General features: G+C 28.2%; 1 protein-coding gene across 2 annotated transcripts in view; it reads left to right on the plus strand.

Moving 5' to 3' along the window:
* Window positions 1-17594, plus strand: part of LOC107436411 (bile acid-sensitive ion channel) — a 35594-nt gene extending 18000 nt beyond the window's left edge. For both annotated transcript variants that reach the window (XM_087153955.1, XM_087153956.1), the window contains exons 6-11: window positions 6082-6212; window positions 10262-10427; window positions 13129-13209; window positions 13463-13562; window positions 15518-15597; window positions 17332-17594. In XM_087153955.1, coding sequence (XP_087010081.1) covers window positions 6082-6212; window positions 10262-10427; window positions 13129-13209; window positions 13463-13562; window positions 15518-15597; window positions 17332-17444 — 671 coding nt within the window. In that variant the 3' untranslated portion in view covers window positions 17445-17594. The remainder of the gene's footprint in view (window positions 1-6081; window positions 6213-10261; window positions 10428-13128; window positions 13210-13462; window positions 13563-15517; window positions 15598-17331) is intronic.
* Window positions 17595-25383: the final 7789 nt, after the last annotated feature.

Consider the following 25383-nt stretch of genomic DNA (forward strand, 5'->3'; position numbering starts at 1 on the left):
AACCCAATTAGTGCTTGAAGGTTTTAATTCCATTAAACCATTGATACAGAAAATCTACTTCACACAAAAATAATTATTTTACTGTATTTTGAGTATGTAAATACAGTAGGAATTGTAAAGTTTAATCGTCAGTTAGAAATATTAATTAGAATTAGTGTAAGTATGTCAGTTTTAATTTAATATTAATAAAGTTAGAAATATATAATTTAAAGTCGATTCTTCAACTGATTCCTTAATAATAATAGAACTGATTAGCCATAAACCAAGGAATTTAAATTAGGATTCGCTTATTGTTATTGAGAGGTCCTTTCCTGATACACTTTCTAACACTTAAATAATTCTACATTTTAACAAACTATAAATTCCATATTATTTCTAAAGTGATGAAAAATAATTTGTTATTAAAGTTAGTGTGGAAAATAAATTTCTAGCGTTATTTGACACTTGAGTACGGCTGATTAATTGGAAAACAAGAGCAGAACACTGCCCTGGGCATTTCTGACCCTCTAGTTCAAAGACTAACTCTCTTTTAATGAATTTTGATGAGCAACCAAGTTACTTTTATTTTAAATTTCAGTGATTGTACGTCTGATAACCAAAGAACTTTTTATGTTACCGTACATAAATTATTCCGTTTTTAAGAATTTGATGAAAATAATCAGCTGATAACTCTAACCAGTAACAATACGCATCCGGCATACACTATGAAAAAATTATTTGTGTACAATTTTTTATATTATCAATAAAATGTATCACATTCTTGTTTTTTACATACATCACAGCACTTCTTTTCCATCAATTAAAATTTGCATTCGAGCTCATCTTAAATGAAAATATTTTTTTGGAAAATTTTCGCTATAAACATTGATTTGTGCACTGCAAAAAATTCCGGATCAAATTACGGTATAAAGTTGGGATGAATCGTTCATAAAATCCATTTTACCATAAATTTTATTTTTACCGTAAAATTTATACCGTCATTTTTACAATAATATTTTTTTAATGGGAATGATTCAGTGATTCCACGGTAAGTGCTGCTGTGAAAATTATTTGTATAGCTTATTTTTTATTATTATTTTACAGTATAGCTTATTTTTTGCTCCGTATCAAGTTCCGATAAAAACGGATTTTATTGTCAAAAGTACCAGCACCCTCAGTGTTCGCACTTTTTACCTTAATTTGATCTAGAATTTTTTGTAATGTGTGGCACAGGCCTAAAGTAAATTTTTTGTGCATTTTATTTTGTATTTTTTTCTTCGTTAATTTAAGAAAAAGCCGTCTCAATTAATGCTCATGGACCCGTGGTGGCTCAGGTAATAGAGAATTCGTCTCCCAATGAGGTGAACTGGGTTCAAATTGACTTGTAGGTATGAATTCCGAGTCCGATACGCACCGACAGCAATACCGACTTAAAATTTCCTCAATGGTAGTGCCAGGAATCATGAGTTAGAGACCCCTTGCATCGGGCTAAACGTGGAAGGTTTCCTCTCGGTGTAACGCAAATGTAGGTTAGTTCCATCAAAAAATCCTCCACGAAGGCAAATTTCTCCCAATACTTGATCCAGGAGTTACCTTGTCTTCTGGATTGGGTTCAAAATTGCAAGGTTACGGGAGTGAATGTCAGTAGTCGTAAACCCGAAATTGGGTCTGCTGTTCAAAGACGGTATTAAAAAACAAAATTAATGCTCACGTAAAATTAAAATTCATATATTTATGAGAAAGAGTCAAAATAAGGTAAGAGAAAAAACGGAATTGAAACTTAGAAAATTTTGTATTATTTCTGAACGTATTATTGTCATTTTTATTTTTTGATCCAAACAAAACGAAAAAAATGAAACTATGTTTTTTTCAGCCCTCAAGGAAATACTTTAAGGAAAAAGTGAACTAAATATTTAGGATCTAATATATCAAATAAGAAGCATTTAACGCAACCTAGAATATCTTTCAGAGATACGAATTTATTAACACCCTTATATTTTACCATTTTTTCAAATAATTGTTATTTGACTTTTCTTTATGATTTTTTTCTATTAGATCTTTAATAATTTACACATAATATTTTGTTATGGATACGTTGCTTGAATGTTGTCACATTAGCCTTAGAGAAATACAGTTTTCCGTCATTGTTTTACTGACATTATACACTTTATACGATCGGGAAGAAAATCAAACTAAATAATCTTTAATAGTTAGCAAACAAAAATAATTTCAATGCACTGCAAAAATTTTAATATGAAAAGTTTCCAAAAGATTAATTCTGAGAAATGAATTTAGAAAAGCATAATAGATAAATTTTTTTAAGTTACGAATAACTGTACACCAGAAAAAATTTAATTAGACAAAATCTTTTGAGGAAAAAAAAATTAGGAAGATTCCTTGAAGAAAGACAAGCTAAATACTAATACATTACTAATAACTATTTTTAAAAAATGTCCCAAAAGATAAATTCTCTGGTCGGAAACTTAAAAGAAAAAGACAAAATAGGGAAATATTGTTAAATTATAAATAACTGCATCCCAGAAAAAAATTTATGTCATTTGAGAAAAAAAATTGCTCTTTAGAAAAAATCCTTTAAGAAAAACCAGCTAAATGCCGATAGGTTATTAATAACTGCAGATCAAAAAACAATCAATTTGACATTATCCTTTAAAAAAATATTTTCAGATAAAACAGTTAAATATTAAATTATCAATCACTTTAAATCAGAAAAAAACTTATTGGACAAAACAGTTAAATATTTTTAAGTTAACAATAACTGTAGGCAGAATAAATCGATTAGCCTTCATCTTTCCGAAAGCTGGCGATGTGCTGTATTTCTTTTCGATATTGAGTCAGTCTAAGTAAACATATCAAATCGAAATTGCAATTCAAGAAAGGATAAACTCAAACAAGTTTGGTTAATGCCATAGGTAACCCTATGTTATCAGTATAAAAACATCGTTCTAATAATCTTCTTTATCTTATAATTTCAGACAATAGATTTTTATCGTGACAACTCATTTATTTACTGTCTGATTACTCCTTGGCTACCGTATCATTTCACAATAATAGTTTTTTCTTTAAACTTTTTCTTGATAATTTTGACGTTAAACTCACAAACTTTTCTATTTTCTTTTGCTAATAAAACAAAAACTCTTATACGTAGACAAATGCATTTATGAAATTATCTTTAAAGAAAAACAAACTATAACTAAAAAATAATAATCGATGATGCTTGGAAATTAATTCAAGGCCAAAGAATAATGAATAAGACGTTGAATGCTTGTTTATTATAGATTCGAATTTTCGATCAATTGAATAAATGATTTTAAATTAAAAGAAGTTGGAAATTTTACGTTTGTGGAGCAATCGAAAAATATTATTCAGAAGAAAATTCGGAGAATATTATTTAGCATTCGAAGAAAAAATATGGAATAATTAAAAGGGGAAAATGTTAATATTTAGAAGTGACAACTTCAATTGAAGCATTTTAATAGATGATTTTAGCTCGTTTATTATTTTAGATTCCAATATTTGATCAATAAAAGATAAGATTTATAATGAAAAGAAGTTAGAAATTTCTAGTTTGAGGGGCGGAATATTACTTAACATTCGAAGAAAAAATGTGGAATAAGGAAAATGTTAATATTTAGAAGTGACATTGGATCATTTTAGTTGATGATTTTAGCCTGGAATTTTTTAACTTTATATTGTTTACTAAAAAATAAATGTAACAGTATAAAAATCTGAGCACTGAAGAATTTTTCAACGTAGAACCATATCAGATTTATGACTGTATACCTTGGCTGTACTTAATACCTTGTAAGTTTGACCCCAAGGTGGAAGACAAGGTATCTTCCATGATCATTACTTGAATCAAGAATTGGGGTGAACTCACTTTAGTTAAGAATTTTTTGAATAAAATTAATTCTCATTTGCGTTACACGGAGAGGAAAACTATTAAAGCATCCTCCGGTCAGCTAGACAGTATGGGCATTCTAAACCATCGTTCTATTACTGTGTCTGTGCTATGTGCAAGCCGGGAGCAATGCACGAATCACCTTAACAACTCCCAGATTCAAACCGCGGTTACCTTATTTTAAAACGAACACTTTATGGTCTAAGCCATCCTGGCTCTTGAACTTGATATTGGAATTTAAATTTTTTTTAAGTTGAATTATTTAGAATTTTAGTTGAAAATAAATGGTTATCTTTAAATGTAAAAAATTTGATAGTTTGATTAGTATAATTTTTAATGTTTTAAACTTTGGCATCGGTGAATTGCAAAGCTTGTCTTTCAGAAAAAAATACAGAATTTTAAAGGAGATTTTTGGAATTTATGCAATAAGATTGATTATTCTTTTTCCAAAAAAGTCACCTTGATATTTATTTCTGATGTCTACATTGGAACAATGAGAGAAATGATCAAAAATAATCTGAAGTATTCCTTAAGAAAAATCTCGCTTTTTAGATTATCTGAGAAGCATAGGAATGACAAAGTATCTGTTGTCCAGACATAAGTGGTGGTCGAGTTTAGGCTAGCCGCTATTCCCTAAGAAATTTTCATAATATTCAGAGAGTTGACCGTCAATTATTCGGCCAGCTTCCTTCTTTAAAGGAAAAAAAGCCTAATCCAGAAATTTATTTATAGTTATTGATCTTTACCCCTAAAAAAACGGTATACATAAAGTTATGATAAAAAAAATGTCAGAATGAAACGATAAATTGATAAAATTCTTACTAAACTTACCTTATTTCAAAGCCATAATAGGATTTAACATTTTGCCTAATCGAAATTAAAAAATTTTATTATTATTGAATTCAATCAAATTCCTATTGCAGAGGACACTGTATGAAGCTTCCTAATTCAATTCAGTAGTATACACCCTTTATCATGGCAGTTACATAACCAGGCAACGGAAACAAAAAATTCTTGGGTTTGAGCATCTCTGTCACAGATTATTTATATTGGTGATCACGCACAACAAACATGTAACTCTCTCATTCTTTGGCAAACGACAGCATAGCACAAATTCGCCTTGCTCTACTGTTCGCATTGAGTCGACAAACAAATTAATCGTATAAGTCTCAAAAACTGCCGAAGCCTAAGCTGACGATAATTTTTACAAGAATGACATAAATTTACTGTTAGTGACCAAGCATTTTACGTAAAAAAACAAGAAACAAAACCTGCATTTTACAAGCATAAGTTTATTTTCACAGTCAGTGGAATACTTTTTGACGGTCACTGACTAGCGGTAAATCTTTAAAAGTGTGACCAAGACCCGTCTTTTGAAGCCTTTATACTGTCTCAAAGTAGTTTTTAGGCCTCTCTGAAAACATAACATGGGACTGGCCATGAATGGCGACCATGTGATCCATTGCTATACCATTGACTGGACGTTTTCCGGCGTCAATTTTCTTCGTTCCTTTATTAGAAAGCAAGTAAAGTTTGGTGCAGGTGTAGTTATGGTGTGAGGATGTTTCTTTTGGTATGGACTGTTACCCTTGATCCCCATTCCTGGTGAGCTCAACACCGACACCTAATCTGGACAACAATGTGCTTCTTACGCAGTTGCAATCATTCGGTTCAGATCATTATTACTTCCAGGATGACAACACCACTTCTCATGTTACAAGGTCCATCATGGATAGGTAGGATGACAATGGAATGAACCGAATGGACTGGCTTTCTCAGCATCCAAACCCGAATCCTGTAGAAATCCTATAAAAAACCTCTGGGATGAGTCGGATAATCGAATTAAGGGATGCAACAACCGTCTAAAATCGGTAAAAGAACTTGCATGCATTCTTCAAGCCGATAGCCGACAAGCATAGCCCGGAAGGTTAATGCAATTTTCTTATTATTATAGCATAATTGGTAGATGGAGGCCGGTCTATAGCTAAAAGTTTTAATCTATGGAGAAAAAAAATTAAAAAATTACTTATTTCAAACTATTCAAGGATAAGCAGGTCACTTTATACATTCCTTTTTTTTTTGGACGTATCTTGAATCTCACGACATAATTAACACCATAATATAGGATGAAAACGTTCATATAATAAATATAATTCATCATAAAAAAGTGATTTATGTTTCAGCTACTGATTCTGAAGAAGGCTATTTGCTTTTAGTGCACGATCCAAGATTCAAACCTAGAATGATTCTCCCTAAAGATGGACTTCTAGTTGCACCGGGAGTAACAATGAGCTTACGACTCACTCTACGAATAGTAAGTTCATTGCTTTTGCAATATTACTATTTAAAAAGAATCAAAATTTGGCTAAAAGTATTTTTGGGATTTTGGACGAACTGGAGTATCAGGAACGTATCCTCTAATTATAAGACTTTATCTCTTAATAAGGAAAAGACAATAGTTAGAAAGAGCAAGAAAATTTAAATAAAATGTAGTATGAAATGATTTTAGGTCTGATATTTTTCAATGCATATTTATGCCGAATATAGTTTTGTATTGTTATGGGTACTAACTGGAAATCAGTTGCCACTGACAAACCAATGAATCTTGATGAATTTTCAAACTACATTTTAATATTTCATCATTAAATGTTGCTTTGATGGATGATTTAATTCCTTGAACAATACATATAAATTTCAGGAAAATAAACTCATGAGTTTCTTTATCAATTAAATTACGTTTCTAGTCTGATCCCTTTAAGGAATATTGCATATATATATATATATATATATATATATATATATATATATATATATATATATAGCACAATAAAGACAAGAAGAAAAAGGAGAAAAACTAATTTATTTTTAAATATTTATTTCTTCATTTACTCTTTTCATTAATCTTTATTATTTTCCAAGTTTTCTCTAACTTTTTAACTTTTCCGTTAATATTTCTAACTTTCCCATTAAGTACTTTTAACTCTAAGTTTTCCTGTTTAAAGGGCGTTTGATTAACTTAAGGATATTCTTGCAATCAATTACCTTTCAGAATTTCGGGTTAAATTTTGGAATCCATTGAAGATGCGTAGATTTTTCATGATGCAACTTCTAGCAAAACCTCCGGCCCAAATGTCCAAACCCCAAGACCCTGATTGATGAAGTCTTTTTCATAAAGAATTCATCTTAAGGTGTTAAATAAAACTTATAAAAAATCAGCTTGGGCCCGTCTATGGAAATGACTTGTTTTTTCTTTAAATAAGATCATAAGATCTTATTAGCTGGCATTCGGTAATTTATATCTTGGGTTCTAAAAATAAATTTTGAAATATATTTGAAACAATCAGAAAAGAGGAAGAAAAAAGGAAAATGTTGAAGCACAGCTACTCTTTTTTAAACAAAGGAAAGAATAAGATGAAAATATTGATCATTGAACTTATAATTCACTCAAGTTCCTTTTGTCAGAAAAGTCAGAAGATTCTTTTTATTTTCCTCCCATGCGAAGTAAATCAAAAAGGATAAAAGCAGGTCATCAGTCAGAAAATCAAAAAAGATAAAAGCAGGTCATCGAATCAACAAAAAATTTAATATAAAAATACTCAATAGTGTCTCAATACTCAATAGTGCCATGTCAAAAATATACAACTTTAAAAAAATCATGTGAAACAATAAATTTCACTTAATAGAATCGTCGAATAAGCCATCTGGATAATTTCAACTGCTCAGAATCACATGATATCAACACTTATTGAAGATTCTAAAAACTGTAAACTGCGAGAAACAGCTGTAAGAAACTGTAAGAAACAGCACGAAAAAATATTTCTTTCTGATTTTCTTAGCGTAACTTTACGTAAAAGTTTTAAGCAAAACGTTTTTCCGATGAATTATTTTTTTTTTACCATATTTTGTGGATGCGCATTCTTCTTCTAAAAGGGCAAGTTATTTTTTTAAAACAATATTGTGCTCCTGAAAGGAATTTTTTCAGTTTCAAAAAGAAGTTTATCTGTTTCTTTGTATTTCATTGGATATAATACGCATTAAATATTTCTTAAAATTATAATCCTTGTAAGGTTTCATATTATAAATTGTTCATTACTAAGAAGCGAACTTTCTAAAACATAATAAGCTAAAATGGTACAAAAGATTGAAGTATATTACATAAATATCCTCTTATAGTTTGAGTTATTGCTTTTTCCTTATTACTTTTAATAGAATTATTTTTAACTAAATTTTTGAAGAAATTTACGTATGAAAACAAGAAATAACAAATAAATCATGAGTATAATATCGATGATTAATCATAATGATGTTAAAAATAATTTAGGAATTTATAGGCAACCGGATTCTGTAAGTATTCAAACAATATCAATTTTATAAATAATTCTGCAAAATTCTAAAAGTATTCAAACTTCTAATAATTTCAATAGAACTGAAATTTATTTCAGTGTAGAAAACGATAATTTAAATGCAGAACAAAATGTTCTACTTTCTTTTCTACTTTTCTTTTCTAATTCTTTTTCTGTTCTACTTTTAAAATGGCAAAAAGCATGAAAACATTAATTTGTGGTTCAAATTGTTTGAAAATCAGGCCGATTTATCCCCTTTACATAATTTTTATATGATAATAAGTTTTTACACTGAAAAGAGTTGCTGCTTCTTCGTAGCCATCTTAATCTAAATTCATTCACTCAATTAAAAAATAGTTAATCGATGAATTTCTAGTCGACTTTAACACAGTCAAAATTCATGAAATTTTTTTTTAAATCGAAAAAACACGTTCGTACAAATTTGTGCAAGAATATATTTCTTAAATTGAAAGAAATTGCAAGCCAAAGTATAATTGATGAACAAGCTTTAATAAAATTTTCTATTAACGACACATCCGAAATTTTCTATTAACGAACAAAGCAAAACTATATTATGTTTGTCAACTAATTTAAATGATTTTAAGCACAAACTCAGGATATATGACCGAATTTGCACGGATAGAGAACAAAATAAAATACATACTAATCGCTCACCTTACACTACTCCTAAACAACTAAAGCAAAATGTGGTTAAACTTGATTTAAGTAATTATATAAAATATAAAAACCAGACAACACATGCGATGAAAGATTTACCCCCAGAATAATACATAGAAAGTCAACAATCCGTACAGTATAAAGATCAAATAAAAAAGAAAGATAACTCGAGTAGCAAGTAAAAATCAATGCTAAACTTGAATACGGGATCAACAATAAATTTGATGACCGAGCATATTGTATCAAAATTGAATGCTCCCATTAAAAGTTGTATAGGGATAAATGTAAAGGGATGAAGGAAAATTAACATTTGTTAAAAGAGTGCTCCTTTAATTTAAAAATTTGTGATTTGGTTAGATCGACTGAGTTTCTAGTACTAAAAAAAGATCTAAACTATGCCATACAGGTGATGCAATCTTTAAATAAATTTTCGCATCGTTATAAATTGTGTACAGCAAATTGTTTCCCAAGGAAACAGAAAACTGATCACTTTCACACCTCCGGAAAATCGCGACTTGACTTTACAAGTTATAACTGAAATTACAATGGAAATAAGCGTCAGCACCAGTAAACAAACAACTAATAAAACAGAGAAAGGGAACATTAGACAAACAAATGCAGAAATAAATATGACAAATGAAGTAAACGAAAATAAACATTCTACGGAAAAAAGAAAAAAAATGTCTGACGATTTCGAATGTTTTTGAGATAAATTCTGTGAATAGAAACACAATTTTTCAGAATGACATCCACGAAACAAAGGAAATAACAGAATATGTCAAAAATTCTGATTTACTAGGAATTTTAAAACAATAGGAGGACATTTTTGCTGAGCCCGAAGACCCTGATAAGGGAAACCTTTTCCTTAAAGAATTCATCATAAAACGTTAAAGAAAACTTATAAAAATTAGCTTGGGCCTCATCTATGGAAATGAGTTGTTTTTTCTTCAAATAAGATCATAAGCTCTTACAAATATATATATATATATATATATATATATATATATATATATATATATATATATATATATATATATATATATATATATATATATATATATATATATATATATATATATATATATATATATATATATATATATATATATATATATATATATATATATATATATATATATATATATATATATATATATATATATATAATATATATATATATACATAAAAGATGGTTTTCATGATTTCATTTTGATTTAAAAGTGATTAATACGTGTAATTTTAAATTTTTCTGGGAATTAATGAACAATATTAACTACGAACTGACTTTTAATTTAATAATTCATTTCTTTTTAAAAGTAATTTATGCATTCAACTTTTTTAGACCGATTATAGTGCTAAATACACAAAATGGTATGGTCTCGTGACAGAATGCCCCAAAGTTGATTGCCTAGATGAAGATTACAGCATTCAAGAATGCTTGTTTCAGAATGCTGCATTTAGAATGAGAGTAAAGTGCAACTGTACTTGGATACTTGACGGATGCAAAAGTAAGGCATAACTCGTTTTCTTTTTGTGTTTCGTATTGATTTTAATAACAATCAAACTCTGTGCTCAGTATCACCAAATAAAATACAGATTTGTAACGATTATATTTTTGATATTTTCTTAAAATTTTTTTTATTCAGTTTCAATTCTGTTTATTGGTGTTTGTTAGAGAGAGCCGATATAACTGATATGTTTAATAGCAAAATGTTTTGTTATTTTTTTAATAATAATGACGCTGAAAAGTATAGAGCAACTTAATGAATTGACTTACTGTCTGGCAATCATGAAGTGAGTTCTCAGTAAGGTTTGATTTCAGTTTGATCTCCTGCTTATCTCCTGCTTTTCATATAGTCTTCGAACAATGCCGATCATTAGTGTTTGAATAGAAAAATAGAAAAGTTGTGTGAGATGAAAAAAATGTCAGCAGAAAGCTTTTATCGAGTTAAAATTATACCTTATCTTACACAACGTTTCGTATGTTTTTTAATTCAGACACTGATAATCGGCAATTCTCAATAAGGTAGAAAGCGTATCTCGTGACTGTCAAATAGTATCCGAACACTGCCAATTGTGAATGCTTAACTAGAAAAATATACGAAGAGTTGTGTGAGATAAAGATTGATCTAAAGCTTTTTTCAGTTTAAATTATACCTCATCTTACATAACACATTTTTCAAATTCAGACACTGAAAATCGGTAGTTTTCAATGAGATTGGGTTTCAATGAAGTCGTGAACTTATCTCGTGATGGTCTAACTGTACTGAACACTGAAGATTATCAGAGTCTAAATTGGAAAATGTTTGAAAAGTTAGGTCATATGAAGAATATATATATATATATATATATATATATATATATATATATATATATATATATATATATATATATATATATATATATATATATATATATTCTTCATATGACCTAACTTTTCAAACATTTTCCAATCAGATGTGTCTTGACAACGACTATTTGCCTTTTCCATTCTTGTTTCTCTACCATTTAGTTTTTTATTTTTATTTTATTCATGTTTTTCATGTTAATTTGTGTATATATATATATATATATATATATATATATATATATATATATATATATATATATATATATATATATATATATATATATATATATATATATATATATATATATATATATATATATATATATATATATATATATATATATATATATATATATATATATATATATATATATATATATATATATATATATATATATATATATATATATATATTTATATATATATATATATATATTTTTTTAATTTAAATTATACCTCATCTTATTTAACTTTTTGAATATTTTTCAATTCAGACACTATTAATTGGCAGCTCTCAGTGAGGTCGCGTTTCAGTGTGTTTGAAATCTTACTTCACTGTGATTGACAGATAGTATTCTAACACTTCCGCTAATCAGTGTCAAATATACGAAGATTTATGGAAGATGGAGAAAAATGTAAACAAAAGTTTTTTCGAGTTTAAATTTTACCTAATGAATTTAAAATAATCTGGGTAAAAGGTTCAAACATTCTTTTACATATTCATGAAATAAGAAATTTAAAAGTTATAATTCTGAGAAAAAAAGTTACTTGTTAATCATACATAAAAACATAGCACAGATTCTAGCCTTAGCACTTTATAATCAGTTTTAAAGCTTTATAAACAAGGGCAAGTAAAACTTTATCAAAACTCCAGTTTAGTTGTTTTATTTTGGGTAACAGTTACTTACAAAAATCTCGTAATTTCAAATTGTGTTAATTAATTTTCCATTAAATTACGCCTGCGTTAATAGGAGTAATAAATAGTAGCGTATTAATAAAATAAGAAAAGTTATGATTCTAAAATAAAAGTTACTTGTTTATCGTACACAAAACAAAACACAGATTACTGCCTTAACACTTTATAATCAGTCTTAAAGCGTTATAGGAAAGAACAAAAGAATAATGTCGTTAAATATGTTCTGGTCAAGTTAGGTACGTAGTTATTTTATTTCCAGATGTAAATACATGCGGCAAATATTTTTCAAAGTGAAATATTATCAAAGCTCCAGATTAATCGCTTTATTTTGGGTAAGAGTAACTTATGCAAATTACTCAATTTCACAATGTGTAAATTAATTTTGCATCCAGATTATGCCTGCGCTAATAGGAGCTGTAATCAATACCATTTTCTGTGGTCGATATAAGTTATGAACGACTAACTTTGAAACAATTTTCATGTGGTTTCATGTTTTCCTTCTGTTCCAGAAAAATGAAACTTAGTTAGACCCAAAGTCAGAGTCGTATTTGGATTGATGCTTAATATAGAAGCTTAATCATCAATCATAATCAGTTTAACAAATGAGCAATTGACGAAAAAGAGCCTTCAGCAATATAGACCGACTATATTATAAGAGGATATACTAAATTGAATATCGGTAATTCATTTAATTTTTATGCTAATAACATACATACAATCATGGAGAACATTAAAAAATCTATGAAATATTATTGAAGCAAACAAAAAAACACCCTTACATGATGTTTTAAAGTTACGTAGTAATATTGACCATTGTTTAATTAGACTTACTTCACTTAAATAAACGTTGTGAGGTATTTTTTTTTTTTGTCTATTATGAAAAAGTAAAATGACACCGATATACTTGTAATAACAAAATATTAAACATTATTACTTATTTTAGAAGGTGGTAATACTTCCTATCCTGTTTGTGGTCCTAAACAAATGCTTGGTTGCGTTGTAATAGAGTTGTCAAAAATATTAAGTAAGTTGTAGTTTTATTAATATTGTTTCTCAATTCAACGCTCTAAACACCGATGTATCTAACTACATCTACAGATGCTCGAAACGTAGTGTGAACAATTTACATTTATTGAAAACTATTTCAGCAGTTGCCTGCAGTTTAAAACTTAACTCCCAGTAAATTTCTGCTTTTATTTAAAGCTTCATGTATCGTAAATGCCTTGAAAAATTTGGATTGAAAATTGTTAAGAAAATGACATTATTATTTATTCCAGGTGATTTATTGAAAGAATGTCAACCACCTTGTTTAGATTATATATTTGAAGCTACATCATCTTATGCTCAATTGAGATTTAATTACAGTTTACAAGAACGGTAACTAGTTTAAAGATAATTATCTATTAAATAATATCTTTTCAACTGATCTGTTATATTTTTGTATATATCTTTTAAAAACATACACAGAAACTTTGAATAACTTATGATCTTACTATTGGCTTTTCACGTAATAAAATCTAATCTTTCAGATTCAAAAGTTGTACTAAGTATGCTAATTAATTAATTTAGACCATAGTTAAAATTACGGTATTTGGCAGAAAAGTTAAAAATTTATCTTTTCTGAATGAACGTGTTTTTATGCATTGCACATAACACGAAAGCAAGCGTTTTCAAAATAAAACAGACATAATTTTTAATTTTTTGCCCACTAAGAGAAATTGGAGAAATATCAGAAATAAAGTTTCCTGTTGTTATAATTTAAAAACTATATCGAAGTAGGAGTAAAATATTCACTTGGCATTTTTTAGTCTTAAAATATGTCTGTATGCAAAATTCCAGCTTAATTGATGCTTGACCTTTCGGGCACCCGCCTTGCTGCTATTTTCTAAATGCATTTATTAAAACAAACCAGCCGTTCACGGGTGCCATTCTTCCCAAATAATACTACAATTTTTAACATTTTATATTTTAAAAAGAAAACACGAATAATAAAAATAACTGGAAAATGAGATTTTAAGCTATTAAAGATTAGCGAGAATATATACACTCTTAAGATTTTCCATCCAAATTTATGGTAAAATAACGGAAATATGTCTGTCTGACTTTAAAGTTTACGGTTAGAAACATTTATTTACCCATACCTATAAACCGTTATTGCAAGTAACCATATAATATAGTACAACTGGCATGACTTCGAAACTGTAAAAATATAATGTCCCTGGGCATTGGAGTAAAGTTATGTAAGACTTTTTGTTAGGTAATGAACACTGAAGTTAGGTTGTGGTTGAGTTGTTATTGTTCAAGTGAATCGCGGAATGTGGCTTAATTAGTTTACCTAGTGGTACCAATTATAGTGATAGATAGGAAATGTTAGACTAAACATCTCTGTGGCGTGACAATTTTACGCAAAAGAGAGTTTCTTATTCGAAAAGTCCATGGTCACCAATTGAGGAGGGAAGTACAATGGAAACTCCTCATGTGTTGAAGGAATTGAATTTTGGAAATATTGTGATGTCAACGCTATGATTCGAGACCTCGTTTAGTCAGGCAAAGTTTAACAGATTTACCCTTTCGGCTATGTACTCGGCTGCAAGGAATAAAGTGGCATCATAAAATTTTCGGAACACATTGATATTAAATTATTAGGCATTTGCTGTTGTGTTAGGCATGCGATGATTGAAAATTAAAATATAAACTCAAAATTCAAGGCTGAGCTTTAAGCTTACAAAGAACGTGTGCTTGGTTCTTATGTGCTTTGGCCCTAGTAGGTGCGAATACATTTCTAGTTGCTCGAATAAAATTCTAGTTATTGAACCGTATTAGATGAAAACATCCAATAAACAAATCTTCTCATAATTAACAGTTTTAATATAATCTTTTTATGGTTATTTTACTGGTTTGGTTGAATATGATGAAATAACTATTGAATAAGTTATTATTTAACAATTTATTTTGAGAAAATTTTAGTAGTGCAATTAAAAAAATTGAAAGTACAGAAAAATCGAATGTGCACATTTTAAGAAACTTGGCTTTCTTATAAATTTAAATTACGAACAGTTTTTTCTCTTCTCATTTATTTTAAAACAATCTACACTTATAAATACCATTGTAGAATAATAAATTCAAATTCGATTTTAGTTTTTATGTGCAATATATTAGATATCGTGGCAGTAGGCCTCTATTAGTAACTAAAGCTATACATTTATTATTGAACTTTTTATTAAACTGTTTAAGTACTTGATACCGTGCAATTTTTAAAAATAGTACTTATATTTATGAAATTTTGATTAATTTTTGTTTATGTATAATCATGTTTTTTTTTCGATTCTTAGAAGCAGAATCTCTATTTCTTACAACACTATTAGTTATTATCATAATATCTATCACAAGCATTATCTATCTTCTTTATTCAGTAAGTATGTATTTTTCAGTAAAGAAAATGAATACTTTAATTTTTTTTGTGATGAATATTTCAATTATTTTAAGCAAATGCGTTATGTCTAATTTATATAAGCAAAGAGGTAAGCGAAATACCGTGCTAAATAAATTCAAGTAATTTGAGGTAATCTCTTTTAAGAATGTACAGAAATTGAAAAATCTGTATTTATAAAATATTTCTTCCTTACAATATATATACATATTCAATATACAATTTCCAATCTTATTAAAAATTTAGAAAAATAAAGTAATGTTATATAATCAGAGCTTGCCTTGACATGTTCTGAAAGTGAAGATGTCAGATAGTTTAATTTGTCGGAAATTTTTTTTTTGTCCACTGAGCATTTTATTTATCCATAAGCTTATGTGTATTTAACTCGCTCAATTTTCTATTTTCGCGGGTCGTGAGAGATTATGTTATTCATGTTAATCAACGTACCAATCGTGTTAGCGTCATTTTGCTACTCATCCTAACTTTTCGGAAGAACTTGTTAATCCCCTTTTTAAAACCATGTGTTTAGATGCAAATTAGGTCTCATACTGAAAATAAAATACTTTTTGAAATAAAAACCATGATAGGTTCTCAAATTTTCTCGATTTTTTTCGTCTTGAAAACATTTAATCTTCCAGGTTTAAAAATGTATTAAGTTCCTTCTTGAAAACAGATTTAAATTTCCGTGTTTAATAATTTATTACTAGTTAGCGTGAAAACACTTAAATTTACGTATTTAAAAATACATTATGCATCATCCTGGTAAGACTCAAATTTTCATGTTGAAAAAAATATTACGTGTTAGCGTGAAAACAATTAAACTTCATTATTTAAAATTACCTTAAGCATCATCGTAAAAAAGCTTAACTTTCAAAGTTTAAAAGTATATTCAAGGCCGACTTGAAAGCACTGTAATATTTACGTGTCTTAAGCTGCGTTGCAAGTAATCTTAAAGCACTTAAATTTCCATGTTTTAAAATATATTAAATTTCATCTTGAAAATAAAAATATTCTGGTTTAAGAAAATATATTACTTTTATATATAAATTTAGAGCGTAACTTTAATTTGTAAATTTCTTAAATATAACGGTTTTCAACTAATACTAAGCTTATATTGCTTTAATTTACTAAAATATCACGTTCTTCTGCGAAGCACTTCAATGTTTTAATATACTAAAATATCCTTTTATATGTTTTTCTGCGGAGCACTTCAATGTCTTGATGTACTAAAAAATTACTTTATTCGCTCTTCTGTCATACTAAGCTTGTATTGCTTTAATTTGCTAAAATATCCCTTTATACGTTGAACTTCTAATTTTTCTATTCTTTCTAAACATTTATTACTTTTAGATATAAATTTAGAGCGTAAGTTTATTTTGTAAATTTCTTAAATAGGAGGATTTTCAACTAAAGAATGTTTTCAAAACATCTTCCTGATTTCTCTATGCTGGAAAAAAAATGCAATACTAAGATTACATTGCTTTAATTTACTAAAATATCCCTTTATACGCTCTTCTGCGAAGCACTTCAATATTTTAATATACTAAAATATCTTTTTATGTGTTTTTCTGCGGGGCACTTCAATGTCTTGGTGTACTAAAATATCACTTTATACGCTCTTCTGCATAACACTTCAATGCTTTAATGCACTAAAATATCACTTTATATATTCTTCTTCTGAGCCCTTCATAGATTAATTTCATATTCCCTCAAAAGGTGATATAGGTGGTGCTATGGGATTGCTTTTAGGAGCCAGCTGCTTGACTGGAGTTGAACTTCTAATTTTTCTTGGACAATGGCTATATTTTGTGTTTTTCAAGAAGATATGATAACAACTAAGAGAAGAAAATAAACGGCAATAGAGTAAAAAAGAAATTCACAAGTTCCGATAAAGTTTAATCAACATCATGAATTAATTCTTTAATGTTAGAATTTACATTAATGTATTCATGTAATAAATAAAGACTACTATTATAGTATATTTTTTGCTTCTTATTATCCTGCCATAATTGCAAAAATCACATCTAAACAATTTCATCAAAAAGCATCTGTACAAATATCTAAAATTTAATAACTATTTTTAACTGTTAATATGATAAACTAATATTAAATAACATAATGTTAATATGAGAACTCATAATACGATGCTGAATTTATGTAAGAATAAATAAATTACATAATCCGTACATCTATTTAAAAAGTATTTAACTCTTCATAATAAAACTTAAAAATGTTATACCTGTCTTTTGTTATACCAGAACAAATAGGTGTAACATGAAGACGTTTATAAAGTTACAATCATTCTTAAATACACTAGATGAGATACTATTATTTTTAAATTATTTAGATTAAAAATTAAGAAATGTATCTCAAATAATTCCGAAGTTTAATGTTTCGCGGCAAAATTATCTATTTTTTCATCTTTCACTTAATTGAGAAATAATCAGTAAGTAATCAATACGAATTCTCCAAAGAATCAAAATTCACTATAAAAAGCTGTTCTTCATGTTATTGAACAACTGGGCAATTATTTAATTTGGAAAACAAAAGAAAATTGCTTTGTTTATTCTGTTTAAATTTTTTAAAGTAATAAAAATGATAAAAATAATATAGAAGACAAAAATTTTATCCTGTACAGTTATTTTTTATTCATTAAATTTGAGTGAAAAATACTGCAATTCCTGTTCCTATTCGGTCTATCAATATACAGTTAAAAATGCAAATATTTTAAATAGTTTTAAAAAAAATCATTAACAAATTTCACGAAAAAACAGAAATCTAATAATAATTGTTAAGGACAAAACTATTAAAGTAAAATAAATAGTATGTTTTCAAAATCCATTAAAGTAATTATTTATTGAGTTTTGAATATGTTTATTTTAAATATAATCAGTCAGAAAATTTTCTTTGAAAATGAATATAAAATCCCTTTATTACATAAAATACTGGTAAGGTGTTATATGTGTCGCAGTTTAACCCAGTTATTTAGGATGTCTAATATTAACTTTGTATGATCAAATAAAAATCAACTTTTTAGAGACTTACATGAAATTGCTATAATATTAAGGTTTTAAAATAATTTATTCTAAAAGTTAAATTTAATCTATATTAAAGTAATAATTTCAACTCATTGTATCTTGCAATATCCTTGTCCACGATTCAATATCAAAATACCTTCGTTCTATCCATTATCGCTATACTTACTATACAATGCAATTCATAATTCTAAAATAAAATGGATTATAAGATTCGATCTAATTGAATTAAACTGATTGATATTAAACTTATTCAAATTAAAACATAAAAAAAAAATTTTTCGCTTTTATACAAAAATGATATACTTAAACGAAAATTGTTTTAATACCTTACCTCCTTTGCTATGTAATGAATATTTAAACTAGAGTATCAGGCAAATTGGTTTGCATGCTAACCGGTAGTTTGCATTACAGACAATGATTATTTATTTTTTCTAGAAAAAAATATATCTAAATTTAGAAAAAAAAATCAATAAATTTTACTCCATTTTAAATACTATAATATTGATTTTTAGTAATTGTAAAACTGAATTCTTTTAAGAGAAAAATAGTTACAGTAGAGTATATATTCTTAATAATTAATTTACTCATTTACATAGATTTCATACATTTACACTTCTGTAAAAAATGAAGAACTTAAAATACAAAAAAGAGAAATCACAGTAGTGCAGTAATATTTAACCTCTCAACACCCCGTGTCAGATATGTTGAACAATGTTTGGTTCAATTTTATTACCTAATAATTGCAATTATTAGTAATTGCAAAACTGAATTCTTTTAAAAGAAAAATAGTTATAGTAGAGAATATATTCTTAATAATTAATTTGCTCATTTACATGGATTTCATACATTTACGCTTTTGTAAAAAATGAAGAAGTTAAAAAACAAAAAAGGGAAATCACAGCAGTGCAATAATAATTAACCTCTCAACAACCCATGTCTGATATACTGAATAATGTTTGATGCAATTTTATAGTTTAGAAAACAATGTTTGTAGATATTTTTGCCGTTTGCATGCTTTTGCAAAATGATTGTCTAAATGTAACTGACTTTAACTTCGTTGATGGGAGTTTGTAATTACGAAGAAACAATTATAATATAAGTAAGATATTCGATTCAAATAATCTTATAAACAGTTTTATGTCATTTAAGCAAAATATATTTAAATTTAAAGGATTTTGATTCGTGACAAAAATCTAATATTAACTTTTTATAATCATATGAAAAATCAGATTTTTTAAGCCTTCTATGAAAATAATACCAAAAATATGAAAATAATATCAGAAATGAAAACAATAAGCCTTAGATAAAAAATATATTTCGTGATCAAAATCTAATAATAACTTTGTATGATCGTATGAGAAATCAGCATTTTGATCACATGAAAATAATACCATAAATATGAAAATAATATCAGAAATGAAAATAATTTTAATCCGTATATGAAAATAACATTAATACTTATGTGAAAATAATATTCTAATCAAGTAATCTTATGGACAATTTTATGACATAAGTATCTTATATTTAAATCAAAAGGATTTTGTTTCATAACCCAAATGTGCAATGCAAAAATTCTCTACAATGTGTTAAAAATAAAAATCTAGAAATCAAAATGTATCACTGTTTTGTGCAATAATTAAAAATAACTGAAAACGAGTAAAATTATTTTGTTTCAAAAATTATTTTCTGCAGTTTGTATCAAAAAAAATGTTTATTGCTTCTTAACTACTCTGTATAAAACTCCGGATCAAATTACATTAAAAAAGTACCGGCACTCAGGGTGTCGGTACTTCATTTTTTTAAGGAACAAGCTATCTGATGTATCTGAATGTTTACATTAATAAATACCGTAAAATCACTGAATCAGTCTGATTAAATAAAGATTACAGTAAAAATTGAGGAATAATATTTTACGATTAGATGGATTTCACGGATAATCCATCTGAAGTGCCGGTACTTTATGCCGAAATCAGATCCGGAATTTCCTAGAGTATATATGTTTCAAAGAAAAAATCTTAGCTCTGTCATTATTTAAAGGTCGATCCTCAGTAGGTTCAAACTAATATGATAGTTGCAGCAAATATTTTAGCATATTTTCATCTCAACTGCATTTATGTATTTTTTTTCTATTGTATTTTCTTTTCCCTTAGGAAAATTTGCCATAGAGAAGCCTATGGTAATCTATGGCAACCTATGGCTACCATAGAAATTTGTATGGCAAGATACCATACGACTATGGTTACCATAGAGATTTGTATGGCATAACCCCATAAGCCTATGGCTACCATAGAAATTTATATGGCAGGATACCATAGCCCAATGGTAACCATAGAGACCTGTATGGCATTTATATGGCACGTCACCATTCTCCTATGGCAACCATAGAAATTTGTATGGCAGTATACCATAGAGCAATGGTAACCATAAGGATTTCTATGGCAGTATACCATACGCCAATGGAAACCATAAGGATTTGTATGGCACATCACCATTGGCCTATGGCAACCATAGAAATTTGTATGGCAGTATACCATAGGCCAATGGTAACCATCAAGATTTGTATGGCAGTATACCATAGGGAAAAGCTGATCTAGATCCCCACCAACGAAACAACAACTCCTATGGAGTCCTCAAAAACATCTTCTAAAAGAAATAAATATCCATTTTTTTCACCCCTAAGTTAATTAAATTCAACTTGTAATCCCACAAGGCATTCCAGGTGAGTCTTTTCCGGCCTCCGGATGGCTAATTTTCTCGTTTTCGAGTGTTTGAAGTTCGATGTTCCATTGATTTAGGCTTAGAGTATCAGACCGCCATATTAACGTGTCATCCACTACAAGTGGAATCTTTCGCTAACTTTGGCTACTTATTTTAATATTTTTTCGATCTCATTCTTGCTCAAAAACATTTTGTTGCAAACGCCTATGTGATTATCTATCTGAATTTATTAAGTTTCTAATTTCCGGTGATCTGGTACTTTTATTGTTTGTATCTTTTCAAAATATGTCGCGATTGGGTATAGGTTTTCGCTATGTTAAATTTTGCCGTTTGTTAACGCTGACTTGGTACACTTTATAAAAGTCTGAAAATATAAGAAAGATAATTGGTTTGCAAAAGCATGAATAAAAGTAAAAATATTAAAAAATAACGGGCTGGCAAAAACATAAATAAAATAAAATAAGCATATAAAGAGATAAATTTAAAAAAATAAAAGCAGACGATAAAATTAGAACACCAGAGAGTTGTTGATTTTTTAGAATTAGTTTTGTGTGGAATTTAGGTTCTCATATATCCCGTTACGGACACTTTATCTAGTTTGTTCTATAATATTTTATCTATCCCGCTGCGGGTGAGTTTCATTATATCCCGTTGCGGGTTATTCTTGTTGTTTTATGATCTTTTCACTATCCTGTTACGGGTACTTTATATTTGTTAATGTATGTGTTGTGGTGTGAAATAAACGTTTTTTTTTAATAAAACATAGAACTGTTTCTTAATATAGCTTGATACGTTACAACTTTAATTAATATTTTGCAGTTTATATTTTTATCTAAAATTTTTATATTTATTTTTTTCAACTGTTTCTAATTAAACGACATCTTGCTTTTTATTTTATCCCCTCCCTCTGATTTTATATAAATTTTTAAAATCACATCACTTTTCCATTATTAATGGTGTTCTATTTCCCATAGCAATTTGTAAACAATCTCATGATGAAAAACGCAGTTAAGTGCTTATTATTAAAAGCCTGATCCATCATTTCTTTAATAATTAAAATTTTTTTAATTCTTTCAACTTGTTCGGTGACAATTTCATTTTATTGCTGTCATATATCAATATCAAAATCTGTGTTTACATTCTCATTAGTTTTTGATTTTAATTCCACTTGGGTTCTTGCAATGTTTTTTTACATTATCTTACATATGTTAGGGCTTTATATATCTATTTGGTGTTTAATTTTTGCTTGCCATTAAATTGTTTATTTATCATGTCTCTGTGTTTTACTATCTTACAACTAATATTTCTTAAGTATCCACATATATTTGTACAATGTTCTGTTGCAAATTTATACATAACTTAGGGTCATCACTTAACTAGATTTGCTGGATTACTGTTTGGCAATTTTTTTGCTTCAATATCATTAACGGGACAGTCCCTGGCCAAATCATTTGTTGCTGTTACTAAAAATGCTTTTTAACAATTTAATCTTTCCTTAAGCTTACAACTTTTTCGTCATACCGATTCCCTATACCGAATTAATTTTTATTTACTATCCCTGACCAAGTGTCAATTTGTCAATAGCAATTACTAATTTTACCTATTTTAATCATGCCTTAAACAAGTTTTGTATTTACCAATGTTTCTATATTGCGTTCTCTTTTCTAACTGTGCTTAACAGAACTCAACATAAATTTTCTGAGTTTTATGTCCCTCTCTAATAGGGGATCAACTAATTTAGCCTGTTTTCCATTCTTAGCTTTTCATAGTCTAATACCATCTTTTATATAGATAAAATTTTGTTCACTTGCCACCACTGGTTGTTCACAGTTACATATTCGGCTTTTGTCCCGTTTGGTCTATTTTAAACTAATTTCGCTTCGACCACCGGCCCCACTCTTTATCTTTTGAGTTTTCATAGTATTTTATTGTTTTAGTAGTTTTTAATTTTTAGCTTAGTATCACATATCAAAATTTAAAAAATTTTCATACTCGCTCCGACCATCGAACCATTATTTTACTTCGCTTTCTCTTAGGTTCCTCTAATATTTGACGCTTGTCTGACTAATTATGATACCAATCAATCAAATTTAACGTTTTTTATACTCGCTCCGACCTCCGGACCCACTTTCTATTTTCTTGTTTTTTACAGCTTTAACCCTTAGGAAAATTTGCCATAGGTTTGCCATAAAAAATGCCATAGGATATTCCTATGGGGTTTTGCCTATGGCAAAAATTTTGCCATACACTTTTGCCATACATGTATGGCAAAATTTTGCCATACATATATGGCAAAAGTGAATGGCAAAATTTTACCATAGGCAAAACCCCATAAGAATATCCTATGGCAAATTTTTGCCATACATGTATGGCAAAATTTTGCCATAGGCAAAACCCCATAGGAATATCCTATGGCATTTTTTTATATGGCAAAATTTTGCCATACGCATATGGCAAAAGTGTATGGCAAAATTTTACCATAGGCAAAACCCCATAGGAATATCCTATGGCATTTCTTATATGGCAAATTTTTGCCATAAAACTTAGATGTGCTACAGCTTATGACGAAATATTTTTCCATACGCTATGGTACACCTTTGCCATACAGCTATGGCAACATTTCTCTTTGATATTTTATCATACATCAAAAAATAGTTACTTACAAGAATCATTCGCAATGGATATTAAAAATGCAAAACTTAATAATTGTAGAATAAATATATATCCGGAAAGCTTTTTTTTTTTTTAAATTTCTTTGATAAATTTCTCTTGTTTCACTTGCAAAATCCTTTCTGAATGCTGTTCTTATTCAAATAAATTTTAAATGGTTAGTACTAACCGTTAGAAAATGGGTCCGGCCGTCGGAGCGAGTGGGGAAAGTATTGGTTATGTTGATTAGGAACAAAATATATTAAGTACAGGCAACCAATATTTGTTAAAACTGTAAAAAACAAGAAAATAGAAAGTGAGTCTGGAGGTCGGAGCGAGTATAAAAAACGTTAATTTGATTGATTGGTATCATAATTAGTTAGATAAGCGTCAGATATTAGAGGAACCTAAAAGAAAGCAAATTTAAATAATGGTCCGATGGTCGGAGCGAGTATGAATTTTTTTTAAATTTTGATATGTGATACTAAGCTAAGAATTAAACAGACTACTAAAACAATAAAATACTATGAAAACTCAAAAGATAAAAAGTGGGACCGGTGGTCGAAGCGAAATTAGTTTAAAATTGACCAAACGGGACAAAAGCCGAATATGTAACGGTGCTACCAGTGGTGGTATGAGAACAAAATTTTATCTATAAAAAAGATGGTATTAGACAATGAAAAGCTAAGAATAGAAAACAGGCTAAATTAGTTGATCCCCTACTAGTGAGGGATATGAAACTCAGAAAATTTGTGTTGAGTTGTGCTAAGCACAGTTAGAAAAGAGAACGCAATATGGAGACATTGGTAAATACAAAACATGTTTAAGACATGATTAAAATTGGTAAAATTAATAATTGCTATTTACACTTGGTCAGGGATAGTAAATAAAAATTCATTGGGTATAAGGCATCGCTATGACGAAAAAGTTTTAAACTTAAGGAACGATTAAATTGTTAAAAGCATTTTTGGTAACAGCAGAAGATGATATGGCCAGGGATTGTCCCGTTGATAATATTGAGGCAAAATAATTGTCAACCAGTAATCCAGAAAATCTAGTTAAGTGATGAACCTAAGCTATGTATAAATATGTAACAGAACATTGTACAAATATATGTTATAATATAGTTAAATATATATAATATAGTTAAGAAATATTAGTTGTAAGATAGTAAAACACAGAGACACGATAAAAACAATTTAATGGCAAGCAAAAATTAAACACAAAATAAAAATATAAAACCCTAACGTATGTAAGATAATGTAAAAAAGGATTGCAAGAACCTAAGTGGAATTAAAATCAGAAACTAATGAGAATGTAAACACTGACTTTGATATTGATATATGACAGCAATAAAATGAAA

The sequence above is a fragment of the Parasteatoda tepidariorum genome, chromosome 10, assembly GCF_982258835.1.
Source record: "Parasteatoda tepidariorum strain Cologne lab strain chromosome 10, Ptep-v5.0, whole genome shotgun sequence".
Classification (NCBI taxonomy): Eukaryota; Metazoa; Arthropoda; class Arachnida; order Araneae; family Theridiidae; genus Parasteatoda; species Parasteatoda tepidariorum.